The sequence below is a fragment of the Mercenaria mercenaria genome, chromosome 7, assembly GCF_021730395.1.
Source record: "Mercenaria mercenaria strain notata chromosome 7, MADL_Memer_1, whole genome shotgun sequence".
NCBI classification, from domain to species: Eukaryota; Metazoa; Mollusca; class Bivalvia; order Venerida; family Veneridae; genus Mercenaria; species Mercenaria mercenaria.
In genome coordinates this window covers 22,982,288-23,009,766 of record NC_069367.1, presented here as the reverse complement: position 1 = coordinate 23,009,766, position 27,479 = coordinate 22,982,288, and the positions used below count along the sequence as shown (strand labels likewise).

The 27,479-nt window shown below is 35.2% G+C and overlaps 2 protein-coding genes across 2 annotated transcripts in view; both read left to right on the top strand.

Annotated features, from left to right (window-relative positions):
• Nucleotides 1-27,479, top strand: part of LOC123554754 (uncharacterized) — an 85,796-nt gene that overhangs the window by 23,773 nt on the left and 34,544 nt on the right. The window lies entirely within an intron of this gene.
• Nucleotides 6,613-15,640, top strand: LOC123555554 (uncharacterized). The gene is made up of 3 exons (XM_045346163.1): nucleotides 6,613-6,758; nucleotides 9,663-9,782; nucleotides 15,265-15,640. The coding sequence occupies exons 1-3, from the start codon at nucleotides 6,707-6,709 to the stop codon at nucleotides 15,432-15,434; spliced, it is 342 nt and encodes a 113-aa protein (XP_045202098.1). The 5' UTR covers nucleotides 6,613-6,706; the 3' UTR covers nucleotides 15,435-15,640.

The window sequence follows — 27,479 nt, the reverse complement described above, 5'->3', positions numbered from 1 at the left end:
GGGGTCATAATGTTCAATTGTCCTGGACTGTTTACATGAATCACTTCAACATACGTGATATACGTGCAATTCACCTGCAGATGTTGTATTTAGAAATTGTACGTTTTGAAACTATTATGCCCAACTATTCACTGTCCGCTGACGTATTTCATTCATGTAACTGCAAAATGGGCAAAACCAACATAGTGCGCTTGCGGCCAGCATGGATCCTGACCAGCCTGCGCATCCACGGAGTCTGGTCAGCATCCATGCTGTTCGCGTTCAAAGCCTGTTGGAATTAAAAAATACTGTTAGCAACCAGCAAACGCACTATGTTGGTTTTCCCACGGCGCACCTCAAATATAAATATATGACATGCATCTCGGTTTGTGTAATTTTTATTTGTTTCGAAATACAAGGACAGCGTGTTAAGAAAAAAATAAAACATAGATTCATCCGTAAAATAGACTGGCTGCCGTCCCTATGTTTGTTCTGTAATATTTCTTAAATATAAGTTTCTCCATTAACAGCATGAGGAAGTAACCCAAGCAGGTTGTTTTTATATTGATATTTTTATTGCCTCTGAATCCGAGCAAAGATAAATTGTGCTTTTTAAGAGGCTTAAAATTTATTTTAAAAATGTTTGCTATAATATTAAAAAAAATAATCATACAGCTAGGGAGCCATATTATCCGTAATATAAAGAGTGTTTTTTTTGTACATCTTGACATAACTGCTCGTTTACAGGTACATCGACAAGGATTGTTTCTGTGATCTCTGGAGATACCAAAGTTACACGATATTGGCCTCAAACAGGGTTCAATGCATACACGTTCATGCAGAATATAGTTATATCTCCTTGCTATAGGATTCGAACCGGGCTAAAAACATTTGAGCCGTGCCATGAGAAACCCAACATAGTAGCTTTGCAACCAGCATGGATCCAGACCAGCCTGCGCATCCGCGCAGTCTGGTCTGGATCCATGCTGGTCGCAAACCCACTATGTTGGCTCATTTCAGATTAAATCATGGTCAAAATAGTAATATTTTAATGCGAACAATGACCAGTCACAAACCATGGCCTTCTAGGGCTTCCCATGGAACTTGATCTAGGTCCGAACCTATCATATACATTAATTTCGAGGACTGTTAGCCTATTTTTCAAGGCAATAAGTTGAAACACCCACCTGGCAATAATGATTTCCTGTATTTAATTAGTCATAGTAGTAAAGACCAGTGATTATTATTTTAATAAAGAGCTAATCGCACATCACTTTTATACTTTCGAAATTTTGTTGTCGTTTTTTTAAACAAAAAATGACACGAACGGCTTTTTATCATTCTTCTTCTTCTTCTTTTTCTTGTTATTTATTTATTTATCTATTTTTTTTTGTATTTTTTTTTTGTCATTTTGGCGAATTTTATTTTCGAAAATAAAAATGCACGAACACCTTTAGTTGGTTTCGAGATTTTTCTTTTCACAAAAACCTAAAAATAGTCATGTGCCGTCTTTATGCCACTGTCGTATAAAACATGTTGACCCCTTTTAACTTTAGCTAATTTGAAGATAATCGAACGAAAACTAACTTCAGTTAAGTGCTTCCTGCTGATGGTGAATAGTTTCTTTAGTTGAAGGGTTTTACAACTGACCACTTAAAAAGTAGACAGTTGCTATCTAATGCTGTCAGCGAAAAAGCGCCTTGCGAAATGACAATAATATACATGTGATGTCGACAATACAGCATAACAGTAGCTAGTCATCTGTCATGATAAACAAACACATAATCATCTCTGTTTAAAACAGCATAGACGTTAAAGTTTTGAGAAAAAAAGAGTCATAAACGCAAAACACGTCATAGTCGCAGCACTCTTGTTTTATAAACAACGATATTCAATAATCTAAAATGCCATTCATATATATGATTGTGCTGATTACACAGTTCAGTCCTGAATGAATTATTCATGTTCTCCATAGCTGTAAAGGTGCGCATTTTGCATGTTTTCAATGGCAAAATGTGGGTAGAGATATTTATCAACTCAAATATGCTTTTTTAAAAGTTTTTGTCTCTTTGTTTGTTAGTTCATGCTTAAATATACATGACGTTTCTCGTCCGTTAATTTCTCCCTAATATGTCCAGTTGCGGAATTCGAATCATGTTGTATCTTTTATTTAAATAAATATACCCAATCCACATCCAACTTTTACCGTTCATCGAAATTGCAAACATATCTCTTTTTTCCTGAATTTGATTCTTATTGACTTTTTTCTCCCATCATCATAATTATGTTTTCAAAAGTCGAAAAAATAATTAATTTTCAGCCGGAACTAAATTTATCCATGCTGATTCATATTATCCTCAAACCCTATAGTTGCATTTCATTAAATAGTTGGGTGCATTTAACAGATTAATGTTTAAAACAATCCACAGAAACGTTCAGCAGTTTTTACGTGTTTACTGCCAGTCTGTGACTCAGACTGACCAGGACTCACTTAACATACTTTATCATACCTTCCTGACCAACTAGTTAATCTGTTCAACAATATCTGAGAAAATGTTTTGACAGAATTTCACGACAAATGTTTAGCTAAGTCCGGATCTGAATTTATATTATAAGAAAGCTGTCCCTGTGCCTCAGGATTCTCAGAATTTTTAAACAGTTTGTGAAACGATATGGGAAGAAATTGGTTGTGTCCATGTGTACCGCCGTATGAACACATCTGCAGATGTTTTTAAATTGTTTTTGGTACCTTTAACATGTTTAGATGTTATGTTCTGCTCAAACCGGGGTTAGAGGGCATGGACGGCACCATGCAATTCCATTGCCGTCCATTAACAGGCTCAATCAAACAGAACCCCCAAGATTTTCATTTTTGTTATGTTGAGCGACTTGTGAAGTTTTTGATCATGTCATCCATTCCATACGCCTTGCTAACGTAAACAGGATGCCTTGATAATGTCAACAGAATGCGTGGATTATGTCAACAGGAATATCATGTTTAAAAACTGCTTCGAAAATTAATGTCTCGATCTGATGTTTATGCATCTAATTCAACATTGTTTCCTGTTCTTACATTTTTTGTAAACCAAAAGTTCATATTACTGTAAATACTGTGGTGGCTGATTTATGCCATTTCGTTCTGTCGCAGCGACAGAACGACAAACGTCGTTATGGCGCCCAGTCGAACGTCGCCGCGCCGAATGTCGCCCCGCTGAACGTCGCCCCGCCGAATGTCGGGGCGCCATAACGACATTCTGCGGGGCGACATTCGGCTGGGCGACGTTTGTCGGGGCGCAATAACGACGTTCGGCGGGGCGACATTCGGCGGGGCGGCGTTGGGCGGGGCGCCATAACGACGTTTGTCGTTCTGTCGCTGTGACAGAACGAAATGACATAAATTAGCCACCATAAAATACAGTCAACGTTTTCGCCATATAACATACTGATAAGCAAATCTTCTATTCCTAACTTGCTATCATATTTGTTAACATTACAGAATGACCTCAATGAAATGATACTTATTTTACATCCTTAAAACAAGCTACTAATCAGGAACCCGGAAGAATGGACAGCGTGTACGTACTTGAACGAACAATGAGGTTAAACATTGAGCACTTTCGACACTTGAGTCATTACGCTGTTAGCGGAAAAGGCGATTTAAGATAAAGAAGATCAAATCTTTGACCTTTAATGTCTAACAAAAGAGGGTTGGACATACTTGTATTCAGTGAGAAGACAAATATGTACAATGAAATAATTTTAACTGGTTTTATTACTTAGGCCTAGAAAAAAATAGTTATCAAATTATACATCAAAAACAATTTTAGTCCAAATGTTACTGTGACCTTGACCTTTGTTCTGCTTATCCCAAAAACACTGGATGTCATCTTATGGCCACACATAACTAGTGTAGACCCACTGGCGCCAGATCAGAAAGAAAATGCCTCTGTACATGTTATACCCTACCCCTAGGTATTCTATAAGAACCATGGTCGTGAACGGGAAAATATACTAACCCATTTCAATCGCGTATTTCATACCTAAAACACGCAGTTCAGTAAATGTGCACTATTGATATTAAACAAGTGGTAATTTATCTTCCATTGTGGCATTTTCTTTCTGATCTGGCGCCAGTGTGTACACCGAAGTGTTCTTCATTTTTACTTCTGTAACCTTGGCCTTTGCACCACTGATTCCAAAGTCAGTAGGGAGCGTCTACTGATCACAAGCAATCAAGGTATGAAATTTGACCATCCTAGGCCGAAACCCTCGAGTTATTGATTGGAAATCAGTGTCTACAGACAGACTGACAGATAGACAACAGATATGAAGCAAAACAATCATGTTTGGGTGGCTGATATAATAAGGTTAATTAAAATTAAATAAAAATAAATAATAATTGATAAATAATAATGAAAATTTTACTTTAAAAACTACATTATGTTTTGCTTTATAAATACCCGATCGTATGTAAAATGCACGTTTCGTAGCTTAAAGTGTGCATTAATTAATGCTAATGATACAAAATAGTTTAATTTGTGAAAAAAATGCGCAAATATATCTTTAAAACATTTTGTATTACGATAAATACCAAGTTATTGCTGGTGAACATATTAAATATATTCTGTTATTTTTTTTCTTTATTTTTTTATTTTTTTTTTGTTGGTGTTTAAGATAATGGTACACCGTAAGACTTATAGGTCATATGGCGACTTTTCAGCTTTAGATGGCGGAGACACCAGATGCCCCTTCGTGCATTATTTCATCACGGGCGGGCACGTGGGTAAAACCATCGACCTTCCGTAATCCAGCTGGATGACTTCCTCACATGGAGAATTCAACCCCGCGAGCTCGAACTGACATCGGTGAGGGGCAAGTGATTGGAAGTCAGCGACCTTACGTTTTTAAATGTAGAATAAAAATTCTGTTCTCTTCTGTTCTGTTCCTTAACCACCCTATTCTGTACACAGTAATTCTACTAATGCCCGGATAAGGCATAGTATATGATATAAGCAGATATGAATTGTCAAAAATATGCTTCCGGTCACATGAAATCAATTCAGTTGTACGGATATAAATATACATGTATTAATAAGTTATCAAGGGGCGCTAGCGTTTGTCAACAAATCACTTAAAATCTTCATCATCCATTGCGTTAGTAACGGGACTCCTTTTAAGGCCACGCTATTCTTTATTTCTGCTTTGTTTAACGTATCAGAAAGCATGCAGGTAGGGTCTTTCTGTTCTTCTGGTAAGTGTTTGTACTTCAAGTATATGACAATTATAATCTCAAAGTCATGTTGCTTCTGTAATTAATTAACTGAAAGAATCTTGTTTGCAAAATATCATTTTATTTAGCACTTTCAATGTATGCTGTACAGATGCTAGTACACGAAAATTGAAAATCCTCTATATTCGTTTTAGCTACCTGACCTTCAAAGTTTCTTCACAAAACTTGGTATGTAGCTAGAAGGAAATAAGGAGATAAGAATGTCATTTAATTTCGTTGATATAACAAACACTGTATTTGCTACGGCAAGGGACACAGCAAAAAAGTACATAAAAATACGGCTTCTCTAGTAACGAGAAAAATGCGAGATATTTAAATGAAACTTAGTGTGTTAGGCAGAATGATATTCTTTTATTATATTCCGATTAACTCTTCTCAAGTAACTTTGACGGTACCAACCCGTGCAATGGAAAACCACAACAAAATTTTTCATCATATTTTTTTTTTTCAATCGTGGCTGGTATGTGTGAATTTTATGTACATTTACATAAAAACCTTCATTGCTTGTATCAAACTGTATAGTAGTGTATTATTGTGTTTTGTTATAGAAAAATGATAGCATGTATAAAACTGGGCAGAGTCTTTTCATTTAATCTATTAATACAGTTTAACATTTCAAGATCTCATTCTGGTTGTGCAGAAAATAGTTTTAAAAATATAAATCTATATTCCTTTCCCAGTTTTTCAAACGCTTAGATTAGAACGTTTAGTAAAGTATCATGAATTTATATTTTATACAAGTATAAAAGGTTCATAAAAGCAAATGGACATTCTTTTTGTTTTGTTTCTGTTGGGTTAAATCGTCACACCGACATAATTGTAGGTTATTTGTCGACTTTCCAGTTTTTGATGATGGAGGAAGACCCCAGGCGTCCATCCAGGCATTACTTCATCCCGGAAGGGCACCTGGGTAGAGCATAAGTCAGCTGAATGAGTAATTCTATGCCTCAAGTGAGGCTCGAACCCACATCGTGAGGGGCAGGTGATTTGAAGTCAGCGACCTTAACCACTCGGCAGCAGAGGCCCAACAAATATACGTGCGCGCGTGTGTGTGTACAAACTCTTGACATTGTAACATATTTGTGGACGAGGAACCACAAAGGCTCAAATCCTTTATTTATGAAATAAGCTATTCTTTTTCTTCTTCTTCTGAAAGTGATTAAAGCGAAATTGTCAATTTAGTTGCTATGCAAAACCTGTACAATATTTGTGTACATCAATAACAAAATATAAAATGCGATGTCGGGGCCTCAACTGGTGCAGACGACTAAACATTTTGGGGAGGAGCTAACTGTAAATAATGACAACTTGTAAGCTTTTTATATAGGAAGTAGGTCGTTCTGTATTGCTTCAGTTTGCGTTTGGCGTGCGTCTTCTCACCGTCTGAAAACAGTATTTGCGTACACGTTTAATTTGAAAGACCAAAAGTTTCTGAAAATGAATAACTTAAATGCATTGTGTTTGGGTTTTCTAACTGTTTGCGTTTTGGGTGAGTAAAATATATTTTTACGCATGAATTTTAACCATTTTTTAAGTTAGATATCAAACTAGAATCTTATAATAAATAAAATGTGTCTACTCTTATTCTTTGATTACTTAATATTGTCCTCCTTGCTGTGAAAATTTCTCTCTTATTAAACAATCTTTGCATTGACTGTCTTCGATAATAAAAAATATTCGATATATTTCTTAGGAAATTGCTTTTTTAATATAAAGGATGCAATTACGACGCGATCATTGTCAAAATATGCGTATTTTAAAATTTGTTGGATATTTTCATGTTGACCTGTGTTATAAATTTTCATGACACACATTGTAAATCTAAATGTAATTCGTTTATTCTGTGCGACTAGTGTGAATTTTTACGTGCGTCTTAATTGATAAGGTTACATGGCTACCGTACTGATTCATTTCCATTTATAGTAATCTTAAACTTAAAGACATCATTTTCAATATTATGAGAAGCATACAAAGCCAGATGTAATCACATGTTATCTAACCAAAAAATAAAAGAAACAAAGATACTTTTGTATCATATAAGAAAAATGATATGTTTGAAAAAAAAAAAAAAACGAAGAAAAAAACAACACCTCCGGAAAATGCTCCTAAGAGGATGGCTGTTGAACAATTACGCGTATGTAGATAATTAATCATCAAATAATACTTTAACATGGAAAAAAAAAAGAATATCAGTGACCTATATCTTTCTTCAGTAAAATTACACGGCCTCTAATCGACCATTGGTAATCAGCACAGCCAAGGCGACACGGTCACTGTAACTTTTGGAGTAAATATACTGAACAAACAGCTAATCAGCCATTAGTTCTTTTAAATTACTGAACGTACAATTTTGAAATTTAGTCTACGCTTAGAACCATATTAAGTTGTTACAACTTCAAATATGCTATCACATCAATTCGCTCATTTTACGATTTCAACCTATCTTTGAAAAGTCACAAAAATACACTAAAACATCCAAAATTTACAAACTAGCAAAAAACGTTATGAGGGAAGAAAATGACAACAAAAACAAAGTAATGGCGTTGCCATGCCCTGTCGCAAAAGAGCATTTAATATGTGTGTGAAATTTAAGCATTTCCTAGTAAAAATATCAAAATCTTTACTTCCTTGTTTCTGTAAATTTTATATATTCATTTTTTAAAACGCATCTTTCATGTGTATTTTTGTGAGTTTTTAAAACGGGCTTTGGTAATAAATTGAATAAAATTAATTTTGCGTAATTTAATCAGGACTATTGAAATTTTGATATGTTTATATTGATACATCGATCTAACTGTCCTCTTAATTCAAGAAATGAACTTTCAGTATCTTTTAAACTATTTGCAACATAGCAAATGGCGGGTTAGCTCTTTGGTTCAGTATTGTATGGTATCCTCTACTATTGCCTTTGTTTTCTTTAAAAATAACATTTATTTAAATATAACGGAAAAGAGTTCCGAATGGGAATGGTAGTGTTAGACTCGCAACATATATTTGGTTTGTTTTACATTTCCTTGTAGGTGCCAGGAATTTTTTCCTTTTCTAAATGCGCATAAACATACAGGCTTTATAGACGTTTATACATATAAATAATGCTCGGCTATGCTGACCTTCGAAATTTCTTTGTCATCGTTTTCGAGATTGTGATTGTATATTATAAAAAATGTGCACTATATTTTCTATCAACAACATGGAACTATACATGTATATCGAAGTTTGTTTATAAACAGGATAAATTTATTCAATATGTATGTAATTTTCTATATTTAATGTAACTTTGTTTAGAGAAAGTCACTTTAAAAATTCAGTGGAATATTTCTGAAAGTATGTTCAAAGGCTCTTCCTACAGATTGTATTAACTGTCGCAACATCAGGCTTACAGTTCAGTGTGGCGGTCGTAAAATGTCGCCGCAACATCAGGCTTTGAGTTCAGTGTGGCGGTCGTAAAATGTCGCCGCAACATCAGGCTTTGAGTTCAGTGTGGCGGTCGTAAAATGTCGCCGCAACATCAGGCTTTGAGTTCAATGTGGCGGTCGTAAAATGTCGCCGCAACATCAGACTTTGAGTTCAGTGTGGCGGTCGTAAAATGTCTTTCCGTACTTAAGACTCGGTGTTGTTATATTTTCTGGTCTTTTGGCAATACAAACAGTATCTTTCATAAATATGGAACACACTATCTAGAAGAAAATTACGTAAAACATATTGTTTATCAAGTTAATTCGGATGAGCTGAAGGCAGGTCGATTCCCGATTTAACTTGAACTGTGCTTTATTTCATATAAATTCTCTTCCGTGCAGACTTGGGAATAATCTGTACAGAAATAATATTAGATTTTGTTCAAACTTGGTATGAATCATCATTGCCAGCTCAAATAGAGTAAATTATCGGGATATTCATATCGACTTACTTAAACAGTATACGGAACATAGAACTTTTCTTATATTTCCCAACAACTCCTACACTTTCATTATTTTAAATTAGTTAAGATATATAAAGTTGTATCGGATGATTATATTTCTATATAGCTAGTTTAACTCATATTCATAGAAACTGTTTGTTTGTTTGTAAGTTTGTTTTACAACAAACTTTCTATATTATGAGACAGAAATACTGTCGATTTCCATCAGGCAGCGGACGATATTGAGTTACCTATTTAAGCTATTGGACCAGTAATGTCATTCGGCTTTTTCCGTTTGATTACGTATTTCGGCATTCTCCGTTTATAGAAAAGCATTTTACGGTTATGACCGAAGAATGCCGAAATAGCATAACGAACAACTCCGTTTTATACATAATCGCACGGAAATTGCCGAATGCCATTATGGGTGCACTACCTTAAAGACGAAGCTTTAGTACAATTATGCACTTTTAATGCTTTCCGTTTTTTTTTCAGTTTCAAGTGTATCAGCCATCAAATGTTACTCTTGCATAGGATGCAACGACCCTTTTGATAAGAGTAAGGCTCAAACAGATACCTGCTCAGGATCCTGTATGAAAACAAAGACGGATGGAAGTAAGAAAATTTCGCTTAACCATTGTAAATAATACAGCTTCTAGGGAAATATGTAACATTTGACATTTCTATTTAGAAAGAACTTAATGAAATATTAAAACTGGTGAACCAAATATATGAAAATCAGACTACAAACGAAAATGGTTTAAAAATTATGTATTAAATGAAATGGCATCCATTTTGGGTACAGTGATGTCATCTTCCTTATATAGCCATAACCAAATATGGTATTTGAGGCAAAATTTTGTTAGATACAATTGAAAATAGAACTTAGATTCCTTGTATACACTTTTTAATACAAACTAAAAATCATAATGTTTTGTGACCTACACAGTGTGACTATCTAAGTTGTTATTGATTGATTTGCCGTATATAGTAATGCCCATGTCACTGTGTCCAAAATGACTATCGTGTCATTAAATCTGGAGTTTTGTTTAAAAACAAAGAAAAAGACCGCAAGGAGGTTTTTTAAACATTGCTTTCTGTGTGAGCCTTTGCAAATGCTTTGGGCTATTGCAATACCCAAAGAGACTCTTTCTAAATGAAAGTTGTTTCCTTTGAGCGTAACTGCTCGATGGTATACCAGTATATGTACTTTACATTTGGAACTTTTATCATAATGAGTGGGCCGCTGATCAGCTAAACTTTATATATATATATGTATTTTACAGTTAGTACTTTCATCATAATGAGTGGGCCGCTGACCAGCTAACCTTGTTTTATATATATATATATATATATATATATATATATATATATATATATATATATATATATATATATATGTATTTTACAGTTGGTACTTTTATCATAATGAGTGGGCCGCTGACCAGCTAACCTTGTTATATATATGTATTTTACAGTTGGTACTTTCATCATAATGAGTGGGCCGCTGACCAGCTAACCTTGTTACATAGAGGATAATTGTTGGTTTCGGTGTAATATCACGTTATAATTTCACCGAGTGGGCACCAAAAGTGATATTTTCACGAGTGGCGCAGCCACGAGTGAAAATAACAACTTTTGGTGTTCACGAGTGAAATTACCGTGATATTACATCGATACCAACAATTTTTCTGTTTATTTTATGTCTAAAACTCTACTTTTGTTGTGTTTATTTCAATAAAATGTCGAAATTTGCGGGAAATTTTATCAGGAAGCATCGCAAAGATGACGTCATTTTAACGACGTCATCGTCATATTGTTTCCGGCTTTCAGTACGCTCGGTAAACTTTTTGACGTTAATCCGGGTATCAGATTTGATAATTTTCACTGAGTGGCCAGTGAGTTTATCAGGATATAATGCACCGTTATATTTCGATAAACCACCGAAAAACATAAAATAAATATATGTATTTTACAGTTGGTACTTTCATCATAATGAGTGGGCCGCTGACCAGCTAATCTTGTTACATATATGTATTTTACAGTTGGTACTTTCATCATAATGAGTGGGCCGCTGACCAGCTAACCTTGTTACATATATGTATTTTACAGTTGGTACTTTCATCATAATGAGTGGGGCGCTGACCAGCTAACCTTGTTACATATATGTATTTTACAGTTGATACTTTCATCATAATGAGTGGGCCGCTGACCAGCTAACCTTGTTATATATATGTATTTTACAGTTGGTACTTTCATCATAATGAGTGGGCCGCTGACCAGCTAACCTTGTTACATATATGTATTTTACAGTTGCTACTTTCACCATAATGAGCGGGCCGCTGACCAGCTAACCTTGTTATATATATATGTATTTTACAGTTGGTACTTTCGTCATAATGAGCGTGCCGCTGACCAGCTAACCTTGTAATATATATATGTATTTTACAGTTGGTACTTTCGTCATAATGAGCGGGCCGCTGACCAGCTAACCTTTTTATATATATATATATATATGTATTTTACAGTTGGTACTTTCGTCATAATGAGTGGGCCGCTGACCAGCTAACCTTGAAATATATATGTATTTTACAGTTGGTACTTTCATCATAATGAGTGGGCCGCTGACCAGCTAACCTTGTTATATGTATGTATTTTACAGTTGGTATTTTCATCATAATGAGTGGGCCGCTGACCAGCTAACCTTGTTATATGTATGTATTTTACAGTTGGTACTTTCATCATAATGAGTTGGCCGCTGACCAGCTAACCTTGTTATATGTATGTATTTTACAGTTGGTACTTTCATCATAATGAGTTGGCCGCTGACCAGCTAACCTTGCGATATATATGTATTTTATAGTTGGTACTTTCATCATAATGAGTCGGCCACTGACCAGCTAACCTAACCTTGTTACATATATGTATTTTACAGTTGGTACTTTCATCATAATGAGTCGGCCGCTGACCAGCTAACCTAACCTTGTTACATATATGTATTTTACAGTTGGTACTTTCATCATAATGAGTCGGCCACTGACCAGCTAACCTAACCTTGTTACATATATGTATTTTACAGTTGGTACTTTCATCATAATGAGTCGGCCGCTAACCAGCTAACATAACCTTGTTACATATATGTATTTTACAGTTGGTACTTTCATCATAATGAGTGGGCCGCTCACCAGCTAACCTTGTTACATATATGTATTTTACAGTTGGTACTTTCATCATAATGAGTGGGCCGCTGACCAGCTAACCTTGTGAGATATATGTATTTTACAGTTGGTACTTTCATCATAATGAGTCGGCCGCTGACCAGCTAACCTAACGTTGTTACATATATGTATTTTACAGTTGGTACTTTCATCATAATGAGTGGGGCCGCTGACCAGCTAACCTTGTTACATATATGTATTTTACAGTTGGTACTTTCATCATAATGAGTCGGCCGCTGACCAGCTAACCTAACCTTGTTACATATATGTATTTTACAGTTGGTACTTTCATCATAATGAGTCGGCCGCTGACCAGCTAACCTAACCTTGTTACATATATGTATTTTACAGTTGGTACTTTCATCATAATGAGTCGGCCGCTGACCAGCTAACCTTGTTACATATATGTATTTTACAGTTGGTACTTTCATCATAATGAGTCGGCCGCTGACCAGCTAACCTAACCTTGTTACATATATGTATTTTACAGTTGGTACTTTCATCATAATGAGTCGGCCGCTGACCAGCTAACCTAACCTTGTTACATATATGTATTTTACAGTTGCTACTTTCACCATAATGAGCGGGCCGCTGACCAGCTAACCTTGTTATATATATATGTATTTTACAGTTGGTACTTTCGTCATAATGAGCGTGCCGCTGACCAGCTAACCTTGTAATATATATATGTATTTTACAGTTGGTACTTTCGTCATAATGAGCGGGCCGCTGACCAGCTAACCTTTTTATATATATATATGTATTTTACAGTTGGTACTTTCGTCATAATGAGTGGGCCGCTGACCAGCTAACCTTGAAATATATATGTATTTTACAGTTGGTACTTTCATCATAATGAGTGGGCCGCTGACCAGCTAACCTTGTTATATGTATGTATTTTACAGTTGGTATTTTCATCATAATGAGTGGGCCGCTGACCAGCTAACCTTGTTATATGTATGTATTTTACAGTTGGTACTTTCATCATAATGAGTTGGCCGCTGACCAGCTAACCTTGTTATATGTATGTATTTTACAGTTGGTACTTTCATCATAATGAGTTGGCCGCTGACCAGCTAACCTTGCGATATATATGTATTTTAATGTTGGTACTTTCATCATAATGAGTCGGCCACTGACCAGCTAACCTACCCTGTTATATATGTATTTTACAGTTGGTACTTTCATCATAATGAGTCGGCCGCTGACCAGCTAACCTAACCTTGTTACATATATGTATTTTACAGTTGGTACTTTCATCATAATGAGTCGGCCACTGACCAGCTAACCTAACCTTGTTACATATATGTATTTTACAGTTGGTACTTTCATCATAATGAGTCGGCCGCTGACCAGCTAACATAACCTTGTTACATATATGTATTTTACAGTTGGTACTTTCATCATAATGAGTGGGCCGCTCACCAGCTAACCTTGTTACATATATGTATTTTACAGTTGGTACTTTCATCATAATGAGTGGGCCGCTGACCAGCTAACCTTGTGAGATATATGTATTTTACAGTTGGTACTTTCATCATAATGAGTCGGCCGCTGACCAGCTAACCTAACCTTGTTACATATATGTATTTTACAGTTGGTACTTTCATCATAATGAGTCGGCCGCTGACCAGCTAACCTTGTTACATATATGTATTTTACAGTTGGTACTTTCATCATAATGAGTCGGCCGCTGACCAGCTAACCTAACCTTGTTACATATATGTATTTTACAGTTGGTACTTTCATCATAATGAGTCGGCCGCTGACCAGCTAACCTAACCTTGTTACATATATGTATTTTACAGCTGGTACTTTCATCATAATGAGTTGGCCGCTGACCAGCTAACCTTGTGATATATATGTATTTTACAGTTGGTACTTTCATCATAATGAGTGGGCCGCTGACCAGCTAACCTTGTTATATATATGTATTTTACAGTTGGTACTTTCATCATAATGAGTTGGCGGCTGACCAGCTAACCTTGTTATATATATGTATTTTACAGTTGGTACTTTCATCATAATGAGTGGGCCGCTGACCAGCTAACCTTGTTATATATATGTATTTTACAGTTGGTACTTTCATCATAATGAGTGGGCCGCTGACCAGCTAACCTTGTTATATATATGTATTTTACAGTTGGTACTTTCATCATAATGAGTGGGCCGCTGACCAGCTAACCTTGTTAGATACATTTGTATATGTATTTTACAGTTGGTACTTTCATCATAATGAGTCGGCCGCTGACCAGCTAACCTTGTTATATATATGTATTTTACAGTTGGTACTTTCATCATAATGAGTCGGCCGCTGACCAGCTAACCTTGTTATATATATATTTTACAGTTGGTACTTTCATCATAATGAGTGAGTGGGCCGCTGACCAGCTAACCTTGTTATATATATGTATTTTACAGTTGGTACTTTCATCATAATGAGTGGGGCGCTGACCAGTTAACCTTGTTACATATATGTATTTTACAGTTGGTACTTTCATCATAATGAGTCGGCCGCTGACCAGCTAACCTTGTTATGTATATGTATTTTACAGTTGGTACTTTTATCATAATGTGTGAGTGGGCCGCTGACCAGCTAACCTTGTTATATATATATTTTTTACAGTTGGTACTTTTATCATAATGAGTGGGCCGCTGACCAGTTAACCTTGTTATATATATGTTCAACTATTACTTCACACAGCATATAAATCTTTTCAAAATGATACGTGTACCTTCACAAAATATAATTATGTACATGTACTATTATTTACGTACGCGTTCAGGAAGTTTCACAAGCTACTGCTATTTCAGACATTCTTGATTAAGATATAAACTTTTAACGAATAGAAGTTATCAATTTTTATTTTCTGTTACAGCTGTAGTTAGAATTTGCTCACCTGTTAGCGCTGGAGACGATTGTGAAAGCAAGAGCGGAGCCGAAGCGTGTTCGTGCACGACAGATCTGTGTAACAGTGCGTCAGGAATGAGCTTTCCTCTCGTCGCCCTCTGTCTTTCCCTTTTCACCATGTTTCTGTGGGTGAAATAATGGAAACGAAAACGGACGTGTGCATTATTTTAGACTGTGTAGTTCATTTCAAATTTTCAGTTAAAAGTATTTTACAAATTTTTTAGGTCGTTTATTTTATTTGATTTGAAAGTAGTTCAGTCTATATTCAGTTCTTAGTATGATTGTACTGTTACTTGTATAAATATATATCCAGTCTTTTGTATTAAAAACATACCAGTGTCATATAGCGGTGTTTGTCTTTGTCCCGTTTTCAACTTGAACAGCTATCGCTTGGTATTAAATAATAGATAGCAGTGACCTATCCAAAAACAATCTGAAACATTCTTGTGAAATCGTATAAAACAGATATTTAAAATGGTAGCTTCTATTCATTGCAGAATTACTTCATTAGGTTTAAGCACAGGCACTTCGGGCCAGGACCTGCATCTTCCCCTCTGCCCCCTTATCAACTTTTTAAAACAGACGATAAATTTTAGCATTTTAACATGCACTAAGCACAGGTAAAGATCATAAAACGTGTGTTGTTACGATTTCATTATGCTTGCTTTAACAATGCACATTTTCATTATCAATGTTCTTCAAAAATACAAATGAGCCGCGCCATGAGAAAACCAACAGTGGCTTTGCGACCAGCATGGATCCAGACCAGCCTGCGCAACCGTGCAGTTTGGTCAGGATCCATGCTGTTCGCTAACAGTTTCTCTAATTGCAAATGGCTCCATGCTGGTCGCAAAGCCACAAATCCTCTATATTGGTTTTCTCATGGCGCGGCTCAAATGTGCAACAGTACAATTGACACTAGGAAACAATAATAGAGGCAGCTTTTAAAATAGCACTTATCTATGAATTCCTGGTATCAATTGACGGATCTGTAACCATTCTGTCAAATAACACCGGTCCATGCTGACAACTGACATTCGGGTTCCGACGAGAAATCAATCACTATCATAAATCGATCAATTTTACCTGTATGGGACGCTTCCCTATGATCTAATCCCTGCGTTGTACTGCCCATATCGCTTTCGGTTACCTAAATTAAAACGCTTACGACTACATTATACCAAAAGGGCTAACACGAGGACTGTTTATATCTTGCATCATGGCGTTTTCACTAGTTTTCACTTATGTTAACCAATGCTGGAAAACATTGATTCTGCCTTTGCGGCTTGTTTCATGACCCTAGGTCAAAGAGTATTTTTGATACACGCGACACAAATTTTTAGGCCCTTGTTTTTACTAAGTCAGGGGCAATAAATCTTGTTTTACTGAGTGAAATCTGACATAAAACTCCTGGTGCAAAGCTTCACATGCTGAGTATGTGTCTGTATGGTTTCATAACTTTAGGTCATATAATTTTGTTTTTGTTTTTGGCACAAATTTTTAAAACTTTTATGCATATTTTTGACTGTCAAGGGCTATAACCTTGTCTCTAAAAAACCCGAGGCCACCCATGAATAACAACCATAATGTTTAATGATTGGGTCAAAATCTTTTTAGATTGCACCCCACAAAATGTACGGAAAGGCAAAACTTTGACCCCCCCCCTCTAAAAAACGATTTGGGGGGCACAAAAATTATAGGGCATTTTCTGAGCCGGCACTTTTAAATGCGAGTCGGCTGAATCTTACCGACGAAAAAGTTGAACTTTTTTTTTCCAAAAAAATGTTTTCAATTGGGGAAGATGTTTCTTGGAGACGTACTTCCCCGACTATCCCCCCCAAAAAACCCTCACACCAAAAAATTTTTAAAAAAAAATGCACCCCCCAAATTTGTCAGTATATTTTTTTTTGCGCAAGGACGCTCCATACCCAAAACTACGCGATGGTAAACGTAAAAATTTTAAAGTTATATGATTATCGTTTGCAGCCGTTTTGATGCGCAAAAAATATTGTGATAAACCCCTATAAATGGTACTTCAATATTCACCAAAATTGCCCCTTTTTAAAAAAAAGACACTAATTTCCTCTAATTATTTTTTGGGTATCACATATAAATCAAAAGGAACACCTCCGAGGTGTGTGTGTGTTGGGGTTTAAAGGTCTTTTTCAACAGTTTTTCAGAACACCTCTCATCATTGTAATTGAATGTTAAGAGAAAACATCCCTGGTAAAAAAAGGTATGCATTGGGTTGTGCATATCTCAGGAACTGCAATTAAAAACTTTCAGACCTTTTGGGATAAAAGAAGTTAAATTTAAAATGCACCGCCGGGCCATAGCGTTTTAAAAATGAGTTAATAGCAATGGGTGCTAATGGATTTTTATACCTTTTGACTGCAATGTTGCCTAGTGATGAGAGATGATGTTGGGTAAAAAATATTGTTGTTGTGATGATGGTGGGGGGTGTGAAGCGTTGAGATGTAATGAGATGTGGGGTATGTCTTTTTGATGATGATGTTTAGTTTCCCAACATGTTTTAAGGGCTATTTAAACCCCCGTAAACAAGCCCTGTTCCTCTACCTGATATATTTGTCCAATTGTTTTACTGAAGCTTTAAATGAGAACAGATGGCATTCCACTCGGGAAATCTTTTGTGATTTTTAAAAAAATTTTTTGAAAAATTTAAATCCTTTTTCACTTTGGCTTTCAATTTCTTTTTGGTTTTCCCTAAAACAAGAATTAACACTTTCGAGAAAACGGTTTATTAAAAAACTTTCGGGGACACGAGAATTCATCTTTAATAAATACATTGGGTTCCAGAAAAATTTTTAAAATCAGAATTTAGTTTAACACAAGGAAATGTCTTCACTTTTTTTTTCAACGCGTTCAAAGCTAAAACAATTTTTAAAAATTTGACTCAGAAAAATACACCACTTCAGAAAAAAGGGGAAGTACCAAATGGAATTGTCGACAAATGTGATGATTATTTACATTCACGTTTGGGGGCATTGCATTAGAAAAGTAAATTAAAAAAAAAAAAAAAAACCCAAAATTCTTTTTGTGTTTCAAAAAAAAAAAAGTTTTGAAAACGCAGTAAGAAAATTATGTTTTTCCTTTTATTTGGTAGTTGTATACTTATCTACTGACCTATTTGTTGCAAAAAACGTTAAATCCCGTCGGAAAAAAATCCTGAAAAAACTTACTAATAAAACTGACCAAAACTATCCTTTTATTTCAATTTCAATTTCAAACGAAACCCTTTTTAACTCATGCTTTTCCCCGAACTTTACAAAAAAGAAAGAAAAATTGCTAAAAATCAATTATTAATCAATGAAGAAAAAATTTCCGTTTATAGCTAGTTTTGAAAGTAAGGGTACGAAAAAAAAGGGTTAAAAAAAAGAAATTTTGAAAATGGTCAAAATGTCGTTTTCATATTTTATACATAAAGGTTAAAATAAAGGGCTTTTCAATTGAATTTTTTAAAAAAGAGTTTAATAAAATAAAAAAGCGAGGCCCCCCGAGTTTTAACATTCGTAGGGGGAAATCCAATTTTTTTTCTTTTTATCCAAATTTTGCTTTCCTGCTGAAAACATCAAAAAAATTTGCTTTCTTTTTATACATAAACAAATCAATTTTTACCCAGTTTTTTAACTATAAACGAGTCAACTCAAAACTTTTTTATTTCCTGTGTTTATCATTTTTTTTTTAATGGCTTTATCACACCGCCGACGTCAAAAATTGATAATAGTATTAAGGGAGAAAAAGGGTTAAAACATCATTGCACAAGACCAGAAAAAAAACCACTGAACTTTATACCCTTCCCCCCAGTTTTCTGTAAGAACCAGCTAAAACGTGAAAAGCGTAGCTGAGTTCGGGGAAATGGGTACTTTTTATATTAACAAGTGGTAATTTATCTATCACGTGCACCAGCCACTTGTCTCAAAACTTGTATCGTAGAGACAATCCCATAATTTAAAGCCACGTCTAGTTACAGAAAAAAATTGGATGAAATTCCCAATGAACTTCCGTTTAGACAACCGGGCCCCGTGCACTGTGGGCGAAATGTAAACAAAGAAAAAAAAAAAAAAAAGTTAAATATTCACAGTTTTAAAAAAATACTCGAAAGATAAATAAATTTTCTTAGAAATGATTTGAAGAAATGATTTAGTGATGCTAATTTGCATAATTTACTCAAATTTGCATTGGGGATTTTGTTTCATACACACATTTTAGCGAAATGTAAAATGTGCGAAAACATTTTTATACAGCAAACAAATAATTTTGTTTCTTAAACCGGTTCATTTAGAAAAATTTTTACCAAGTTTTTGTAATTTGTGAAGAGTAACACCCTGCGAGAGAAAAATTGAGGCCAAAGGGCCATGCACATGGGCTTGTTCGATATGTTTTAATTCGTTTACGTGTGAAGTGCGAGATTGAAATGGGTTTATATTTTTCCCGTTCATAAAGATTTCAATAAAAAATTTTATACCAAAAAAAATACAGCAATTTTTTATTTCAATTATGAAATTCCCATCCTTTTAAAACTCAAAAAAAAAACATGAAAAACAAATTGATAACAAAAATTCAAAAGTGTGACTAAACTTCCCCGTTTTGTTTTATACATTAAACGTGTGAAGACACTGCTGGAAAAACAGGGGAAAATACTGCCGAAGTCATTCACGGAAGGGGGGGACCTAGCAAGAGCAAATAATTTTTAAGTTGCAAGCAAAAAAAGGGGCAGATTAAAAAAATAAAAGACTGTCTAGTAAGGGCATTTAAAGAGGAAAAATGACTGTTGAAAATTTCTGTTAGAAAACTACATAAGTGTCTTATGGGTGGGAATTTTTGCAACCCCGATGCAATGCTTGCTAGGGGGAAAAACTCTCTGTATAAAAAATTTTTTGTCCTTTTTTGAATACTTAAATACCATGTTTTTTGTGTTTTTTTTTTTGACTTTTTTCACGAGCGGGCGTGGGTAAACCATCTGCCCTTTCCCAAGCCATGGATGGCTTCTCCTGACGAATTCACGCCCCGATAAAGCTCGAACCCACATCGGTGAGGGCAATGATTTGTGTCACGACTTAATCAAATGGCCCCCCAGAGGTTTCTTATAAAACAAAAAAGAAAAAATTTAAAAAAACGTTTTCTTGTCTCTTGCAAGATAATGAAAACTGTAAATTTGTAATGCCAATAACTAAATTGTATACCCTAAATGTACCATAATCTGATCCAAAAGACCCAAAAAGTGTAGCAACAACTGTTTTCTTTTTTCAAGAAACGTTCGCATGTGAGCGACCGTACCGTTTAAAATTTTTCTGGCGACTTTTTTGTTTTATCGAGGATTTCTTGAGACATCTCCTTTGCAATTAGTTACTGGTATTTAAAAAACATTTGGTTTGTGACCATCTTTCTATCTGTTTAAGAAATAAAAGGGTTTTTTCATTATTTTATTATTTTTTACTATATTTACCCGATTTTTAAAAAGCGCCCTTTTTATGACAATTTAGTTCAAATGCGCTTTACATGTTTAAAACAGCCACACAGGGCGCAAATTAACCCTACTAGTACAGACACAGGCTTGACCCGAGGGGGCAGAGTGAGACAAAGCCCCCCCCGACAGAGAGATAGAAATAGATACAGGGTTGTCCGGCTAATTGCCTAGCTCGTTTCGAATAGACGCCCCGGTTCTTTTAAAGTGCCCCCGGAAGCCGAAACGCAAGGTTGCCTGGGGGCCTACCTACCCTAGTTGGGGGGGAAACACGAAAAGGTTTCTGAAAATTCCGATAGTGCCCCGGGGGTCGAAACCCCCGACCTCAGGATTGGAAGGCCAGGTTGGGAAACCCGGCAACCGTCCACCCATTTCCGTGACTTATTGCGCTTCTAGCCCTTCCCTAAGGGGACTGTGTACTTCTGTGAATTTCCCCGAAAGACTGGGGTTTTTTTGGTCATGCGTTACAAAATTATGAACTTTTCCTTTATTTTTTCATGTGTTAAATTAAATAGAACTAAGGCATTTTTTTCAAAGACGATAATTTTTGCCAAACCTATTAGCAGACAATGATATGAAAATGATTTTTAGCTTTTTTTTTTTTAAATATGATTTTAATTGTCCATTTGATCGGTTTGGGCATTCCCTAGTTCATTTTTTTTTTTAGGTCGCTTTTCTCCAAAACAAACAAAGCTATTCTTTAAAGTTTGCAACCCTTGTTCCCATAAATAGCGACTTATACAGAAGAAACTAAAAACTCCATTTGTTTTTTTTGAAAGAATTTTTGTCCCAATGTTAAAAAAAATATCAGATTTTTGGTTATTTTTTGCTTTTATGTCAATTTTCCCTTAACAGTCAAAGCTTTTTGTTTAAAACTTGGAGCGTTATTTTCCATTAAAAGTTGACTCTGCCCCGAAAGGGTATCGTAACTCTACTTTGTTTTTTGCAAAAATTGGGGCCCCTTTTGTGCCCTTAGAAAATCAGGGGTGGGGACAATACGTAAAACCCCCTTTAAAAAGGGAACTGGGCCTTATGGGAAAACACTCGGTTTTTTAAGGAACATTTCTAAATTTCCCCGACCTAATTCCTTTTTTTAATTTCAATGTAAAAACCCTGGGTTTAATGGGGAATGGGGTTAAATAAGGAACACTGGGTTAAAGGAACCCTTTTTTAGTCCCAAAGTACGAAATTCAATGGAAAACCCCCCCTTTATAAAAGAACAACATAAAAGAATAAAAATTTTTAAAAACGGGAAAAAAACAGGGGGAATCGCTGGTGAGGGTCAGTTTTTCACGCGCTTTTTGCACATAAATTAAAAATTTTATTTCTTTTCTATGTTTCTTTAGTTTGTTAGTTTCCCCCGGAAAAAGAAAAAAAGAAAATAAATAATACCCAAAAATTAACTTATTTTTTTGAGATTTTGTTTGAGGGCTACATTATTAGGTTTTTAATGCTACAATGGGGAACGAAAATCGGGTCGTGGGACACGGTCTTGTCATATTTCCTAAATAAAGTGTTAATTACGCGTGATTAAAAAGGGGAAAAACAGCCAGTTTACCAAATTTTCAATTGTGAAAATTGTAACAGGTGCAAAAGGACAATAGCAAACTATAGTATAATTTCCCTTTTAAGTCCGTATGTATGGCGCCGTTGTTAGTCTAAGCACTTTATGTTAAACACCCTACTTTTTTTTTTTTAATTGGGGTACAATTCATCTTTTGTTTTAATTTAATTGAACATTTATTTTATTGTATTGACCCTTTTTCAAATAACATCTCCCCGACAAGGTAAGGGCTGCAACATATCTTAAAATTAATGAGTGCTCTCCAAAAAAAGAAGATAAAAAAACCCGAAAAAAATAAAAAAAAAATCACGTCATTCTTACCGACGTACTTTTTACTTAGTTTTTTTAAACGCCGTGTTTCAACACTTTTTCATTTAAAACACGCATCAGTTTAGGTGACACACCAAATAAATGTAAGCCTCCGCAGGTCTAGTCCAAGTACCAAAATAAAATATTTTAAAATTTTTTTTCCTTTTCCAGTGCATTTTCTCGGCCAACGGTTATTTTTACCCTACCGGTTTCGAAAGTTTCCTTGCATTCTAAGAAACGGCATTTTTCCTATTTGCCTGCTAGTAAAAATGGCGGCAAAAGAATTTAAGTCACGAAAAGAAAATTGAAAGAAGCGAAAATATAAAATCAGGGGGTTGTTTTTAACGAACGTAGTTTTCTTATAAAAAAGTTAAACCCCCCCTTTTCTTTTCTTTTTCTAAAGTAGCGATCTGTTTTTTTGGGTAATAAAAGCTCTAAAAATTGATATGCTAAAAAAATGTCGAAACACCGAAATGAAGGAGGGGATTTTATTGAAAAAAGAACAGCTGGGGTTTGTGGTGTTCAGCCTTTCCATACCTCTCACTAGGTATGAAAGGATTAAAAACATCCCGCTATTTTTTAATATATAATCATGAAACCAGGTCACGTGATGAGACACGTGTAAACGTTAATATTTCGTAGGTAGACATCAGGGAAAACCTAAATTTCACTTTCATTTTACAAGGGAGTTATAATCATCTTCTGAAGCAATAACGTAGCTTAAAAACATCTGCGGGAAATTTCCCTTTTTTTCAATCAAGACAAAAAAGTTTAAACTGGGATGAAAATGCTTTACAGGGGGGAAAATTGCAAAAATTTAATGGGCTACATTTGAGTGGACCACGGGGCATATCCGGCTTTGCCCCTTAGAAAGCTAGACGACATTTGCAGAAAATTTTTCCTAAGGAGGGGGAAAAATGTTTTTTTCTCCGGGGAAACGCATGTAAATTTTATGATATTTTTGCATGAAACAACGAATAAAGTCACGGGTTTTGGTCCCGGACAAAAGGGGAAAAATCCCGGAAATTTTAACCAAATCCCGGGAAAGGTCCCGAAAAATTATGGCAGTTTCAACTCTTATGTCCCCCTTTTTCTTCATTATTTTGAAAACCACCCCAAAAATAGAACAATCTGAAAGTCCAGTTATTTTTTACTAAGTTGGAATAGGTAAAGGTAAAGGTAATTTTTATTTACCTTTGCTTTGTGAAACAATTAACATAAGCTCCGTAGAGCTTTTTAGCGACCCTTTTTCAAGAACAGTTAAATACACAGAGCTAACTTAATTCTGTTTTACTGTAAAAGGGAGGTAAATAGGGTAATTCACGTCTATAGTTCGGCACGTGAATTGGTTGCGTTCCCGAGGTGAACTGAATTAGGAGACTTGCTACATACGAAGAATTAACCTGGTCATCGTGATTTAGAATCCAGCTTATTTGGTATCACTTTAAAGCTTAAACGTTTATCTAATCATTAATAAAATGGAATCCTCAAAGGAATAAAATAAATCTTGTAGATAAAATCGATATAAAATATTTCGGGTTGGGTCAATTTTCATGGATCGGTCGGCAAAGGCATTCAATAGTCAAAAGTTTAATTTAGAATATGTGTGACAATCGATCTACATTTTGAAAGATTACAACCTTTTAAAATAATTATCGTTTAATTGACCGTTATCAGCCATTTCTTCCAATCAAGGCTACATGTAGCTTCACCGCCAACGTGCTAAAAACAACGAGATTTTCGGCTATTGTTGCTAATATAAAATTATCATAAAACTGTTATTGATTGCATAATTTTGTTAATTCATAATCAAGGTCATCAAAATAGCTGACTGTAAATTAATCTGGGTCATCAAAAGATCGCAGGGCGCGTTCAATATGAGTGTCGATCGAGCTGGCTTAATTAACATGTGTCCTGCTCGAGGGCATGAAACCGATTAATCGGATAATTAGGAATAAACAATGTGACACCGGGGACTGTTTATTGTGTTTTATTAATGTAAAATTCAACAATTTATAGACCAAAAGAACTAGATTTTTGGGGAGTTATTTTTGTTTTCTGTATTTTTAATTTTCAGGGACATTTCAACACTGTCCGGGACACCGGGACGAGTATGTGATTTCCGGGACAATCCCGGGCAAACCGGGACGTATGACATGTATGGAGTTGAAAACCTATTTCTTATGGTGGTCACCTATTTTATATGATAGCAAATACTTCAAAATTCAAGGAAATAACTTTGGGAAAGTGTTGAGAAAAAACTATCAGAAAATAGTTCAGCCTTTAATTTGAAAGTTCAGTGAATTTCAATTGCAGTATGATGGGTGATAAATGTTGCAGTGTTTTATGATAAGGAAATATATTAACAGTTATATTTTCAACATATAAGATATAGGTGTAATGTGTATGGTTTGAAACTTATTCAATCAAATGTTTGTGGAGATTGGTTTTTAAAATCAGCCTTTCTGCACAAATCTGACATGAAAATAAAATTTTACCTAGAAAATTTGTTGCTTAATGAAAATTAATTAACATATTATTATAAAACCTATTTTTTCCTCAAAATTTGAATGTTTAAAACATGCCAAATTTCAAGAATGTCCAGTAATCTTAATTTCTAAAATTTTCAACTCAAAATTGAGTTATATTGCAGATGCACAGGGGACACATACTGAAAATCAGTATAATATTCATGCATTATTAGTTTACTGTTCATAAAAAAAATTTCACAACAAACACATGCTTATTCAACAGCATCTGTTCCTTTAAATGAAAAATAAGTGACCTTAAACATAACCAACACATTGAAATCATTTATTCTACATGCACTACTTACAGAGAGTAGAAAATGACAAAATACCATGCATGGTAAAATGTGACAGTAAAATTCATACATACTTTATTATGTTACTAAGAAGATGCACAGGGGACAAACTGCAGCAAAATATATATTCATAGAATATGTTCATAGTAAGTACATTTTTTCTCGACTACACAATATTCACTTGTGAACATTTACATATATGTGGGTAAACTTAAGAGCTTGAGAAGCCAAACAATTGATGTTTCCACTTTTTAACTTGAAAACTGGTTACTTCTGAAAAAATGCAAACTATGAATTTTAAATTGTCCAGAGTTTCTTATATAATGGTAAATTAAATGAATGTCAAAAAAGGGTGCACAGGGGACATCACTTTTGGCTTTTTGAATGTTGAACAGTTCTTAATATGTCAAATTGAAAGCTGCTTTTTTATGAACTGTAACTCCCTTTCAAGGAAAATGAGCCGTGCCACGAAAAAACCAACATAGTGGATTTGTGACCAGCTTTGATCCAGACCAGCCTGCGCATCTGCGCAGTCTGATCAAGAACCATGCTGTTTGCTTTTAAAGCCTCTTGGAATTAGAGAAACTGTTAGCGAACAGCATGGATCCTGACCACACTGTGCAAATGCGCAGGCTGGTCTGGATCCATGCTGGTCACAAACCAACTACGGTATGTTGGTTTTCTCATGGTACGGCTCAAATAAAGTATAATCTAATTTTATTTAAAAATAAAAATAAAAGAAATCTGACACTTAACAACTAAAAAGTTGCAAAGGGGACATTTTTGGGTGTATATACATTCATCAAATGTCTGAGAAAGTTGATCTATTAAACAAAAAAACATACTGTGTCTTCACAGCTGAAAGGATAAAGATCTTAGAAAAACATTAGGACTTAGAAAACTAATGGGGTTATGAAATTGTAGTGTTCCACATTAAAATTTTGTACTTTTTCACTACTTTTTTTGTGAAGAGGGTTCCATCACAAGATGTGAAATATTGGTGAGAGTAAGATGTTGGTAATGAAAAAAAGAGTATTTTGCTTTAAATGTGCAGAGTTTAAGCTTACTGGAACCACTCTCGAGTCCGCTTCTTGGAATAACCAGTACTAGTGTCATATGTGAAGTCCTGACCCCACTGGGGCTCGAACCCACGACCCCTGAATTGAGCTGAGCCAACAACTTACATACCACATAATTTAACATAAATCAATGAAGAACTCGTGCGGACGCATTGGTTGATAGGGCTAATACGCTGTCCTACAGAGGTGAAGGCCCCAGGTTCGATTCCTGGCAACTCCTATTGCGGTGTGACCTTGGGTAAGGCACTTTATCATGATTGCCTCAGTCGGCCCAGCTGTAAATGGGTACTCGCAAATTGCTGGGGGTAAGGTATAATTGGTTTTAACAATTTTGCCAACTTTCAGTTTGAAAGAATGGCTACTGTTGGAATTATGCCCCATTCAGACAGACAGTCCACACCTGCAAAAAACGTGTCAGGGGCATAGATAATACCAATTTTTCATTAAATATAGTATCATACGGCCTTACTTATCTTATTTCTATTATTTGTTTGCAAGAAACAGCTAGAAGAACACGAAAAATAATCGATTTCTGTCATTCTTACCTAAAATGGTGACGCTGATGCAAAACTGAGATGTGGGGAACACCTTAAAAATCAGAATTTTGCCTACTTTCCGAAAAAAATCTCAAATTTGCCCAAAATATGCAAATAATATGCCATGTTTGTCTTAAAATGGTGCTTATTGCTCAATTCTGATCAGAAAATACCAGTTTTACATGTGTTGAAGCAATTTTCACGAAGTGCGAATTTTTCATTTTAGGTATGAAGGTATTAAATGCATCCGCTGCTATTTTCTATATAAAATTAACAACTTACAACATATTTTTATCAAGATTTCTAGCCTTTCACTACCTGCGAGACTACCCTTGTCTTGAAGGTCTGTCTTTAGGCAATCAAAATATACCCAAAAAATATGGGGT

Bases quoted from the DNA above. Each gene is read 5' to 3' on its own strand.
- LOC123555554 (XM_045346163.1), top strand. From the start codon at position 6,707: ATGAATAACTTAAATGCATTGTGTTTGGGTTTTCTAACTGTTTGCGTT. The intron at 6,759-9,662 runs GTGAGTAAAATA...TTTTTTTTTCAG, and splicing joins TCTAACTGTTTGCGTTTTGG to TTTCAAGTGTATCAGCCATC. The intron at 9,783-15,264 runs GTAAGAAAATTT...TTTCTGTTACAG, and splicing joins GAAAACAAAGACGGATGGAA to CTGTAGTTAGAATTTGCTCA.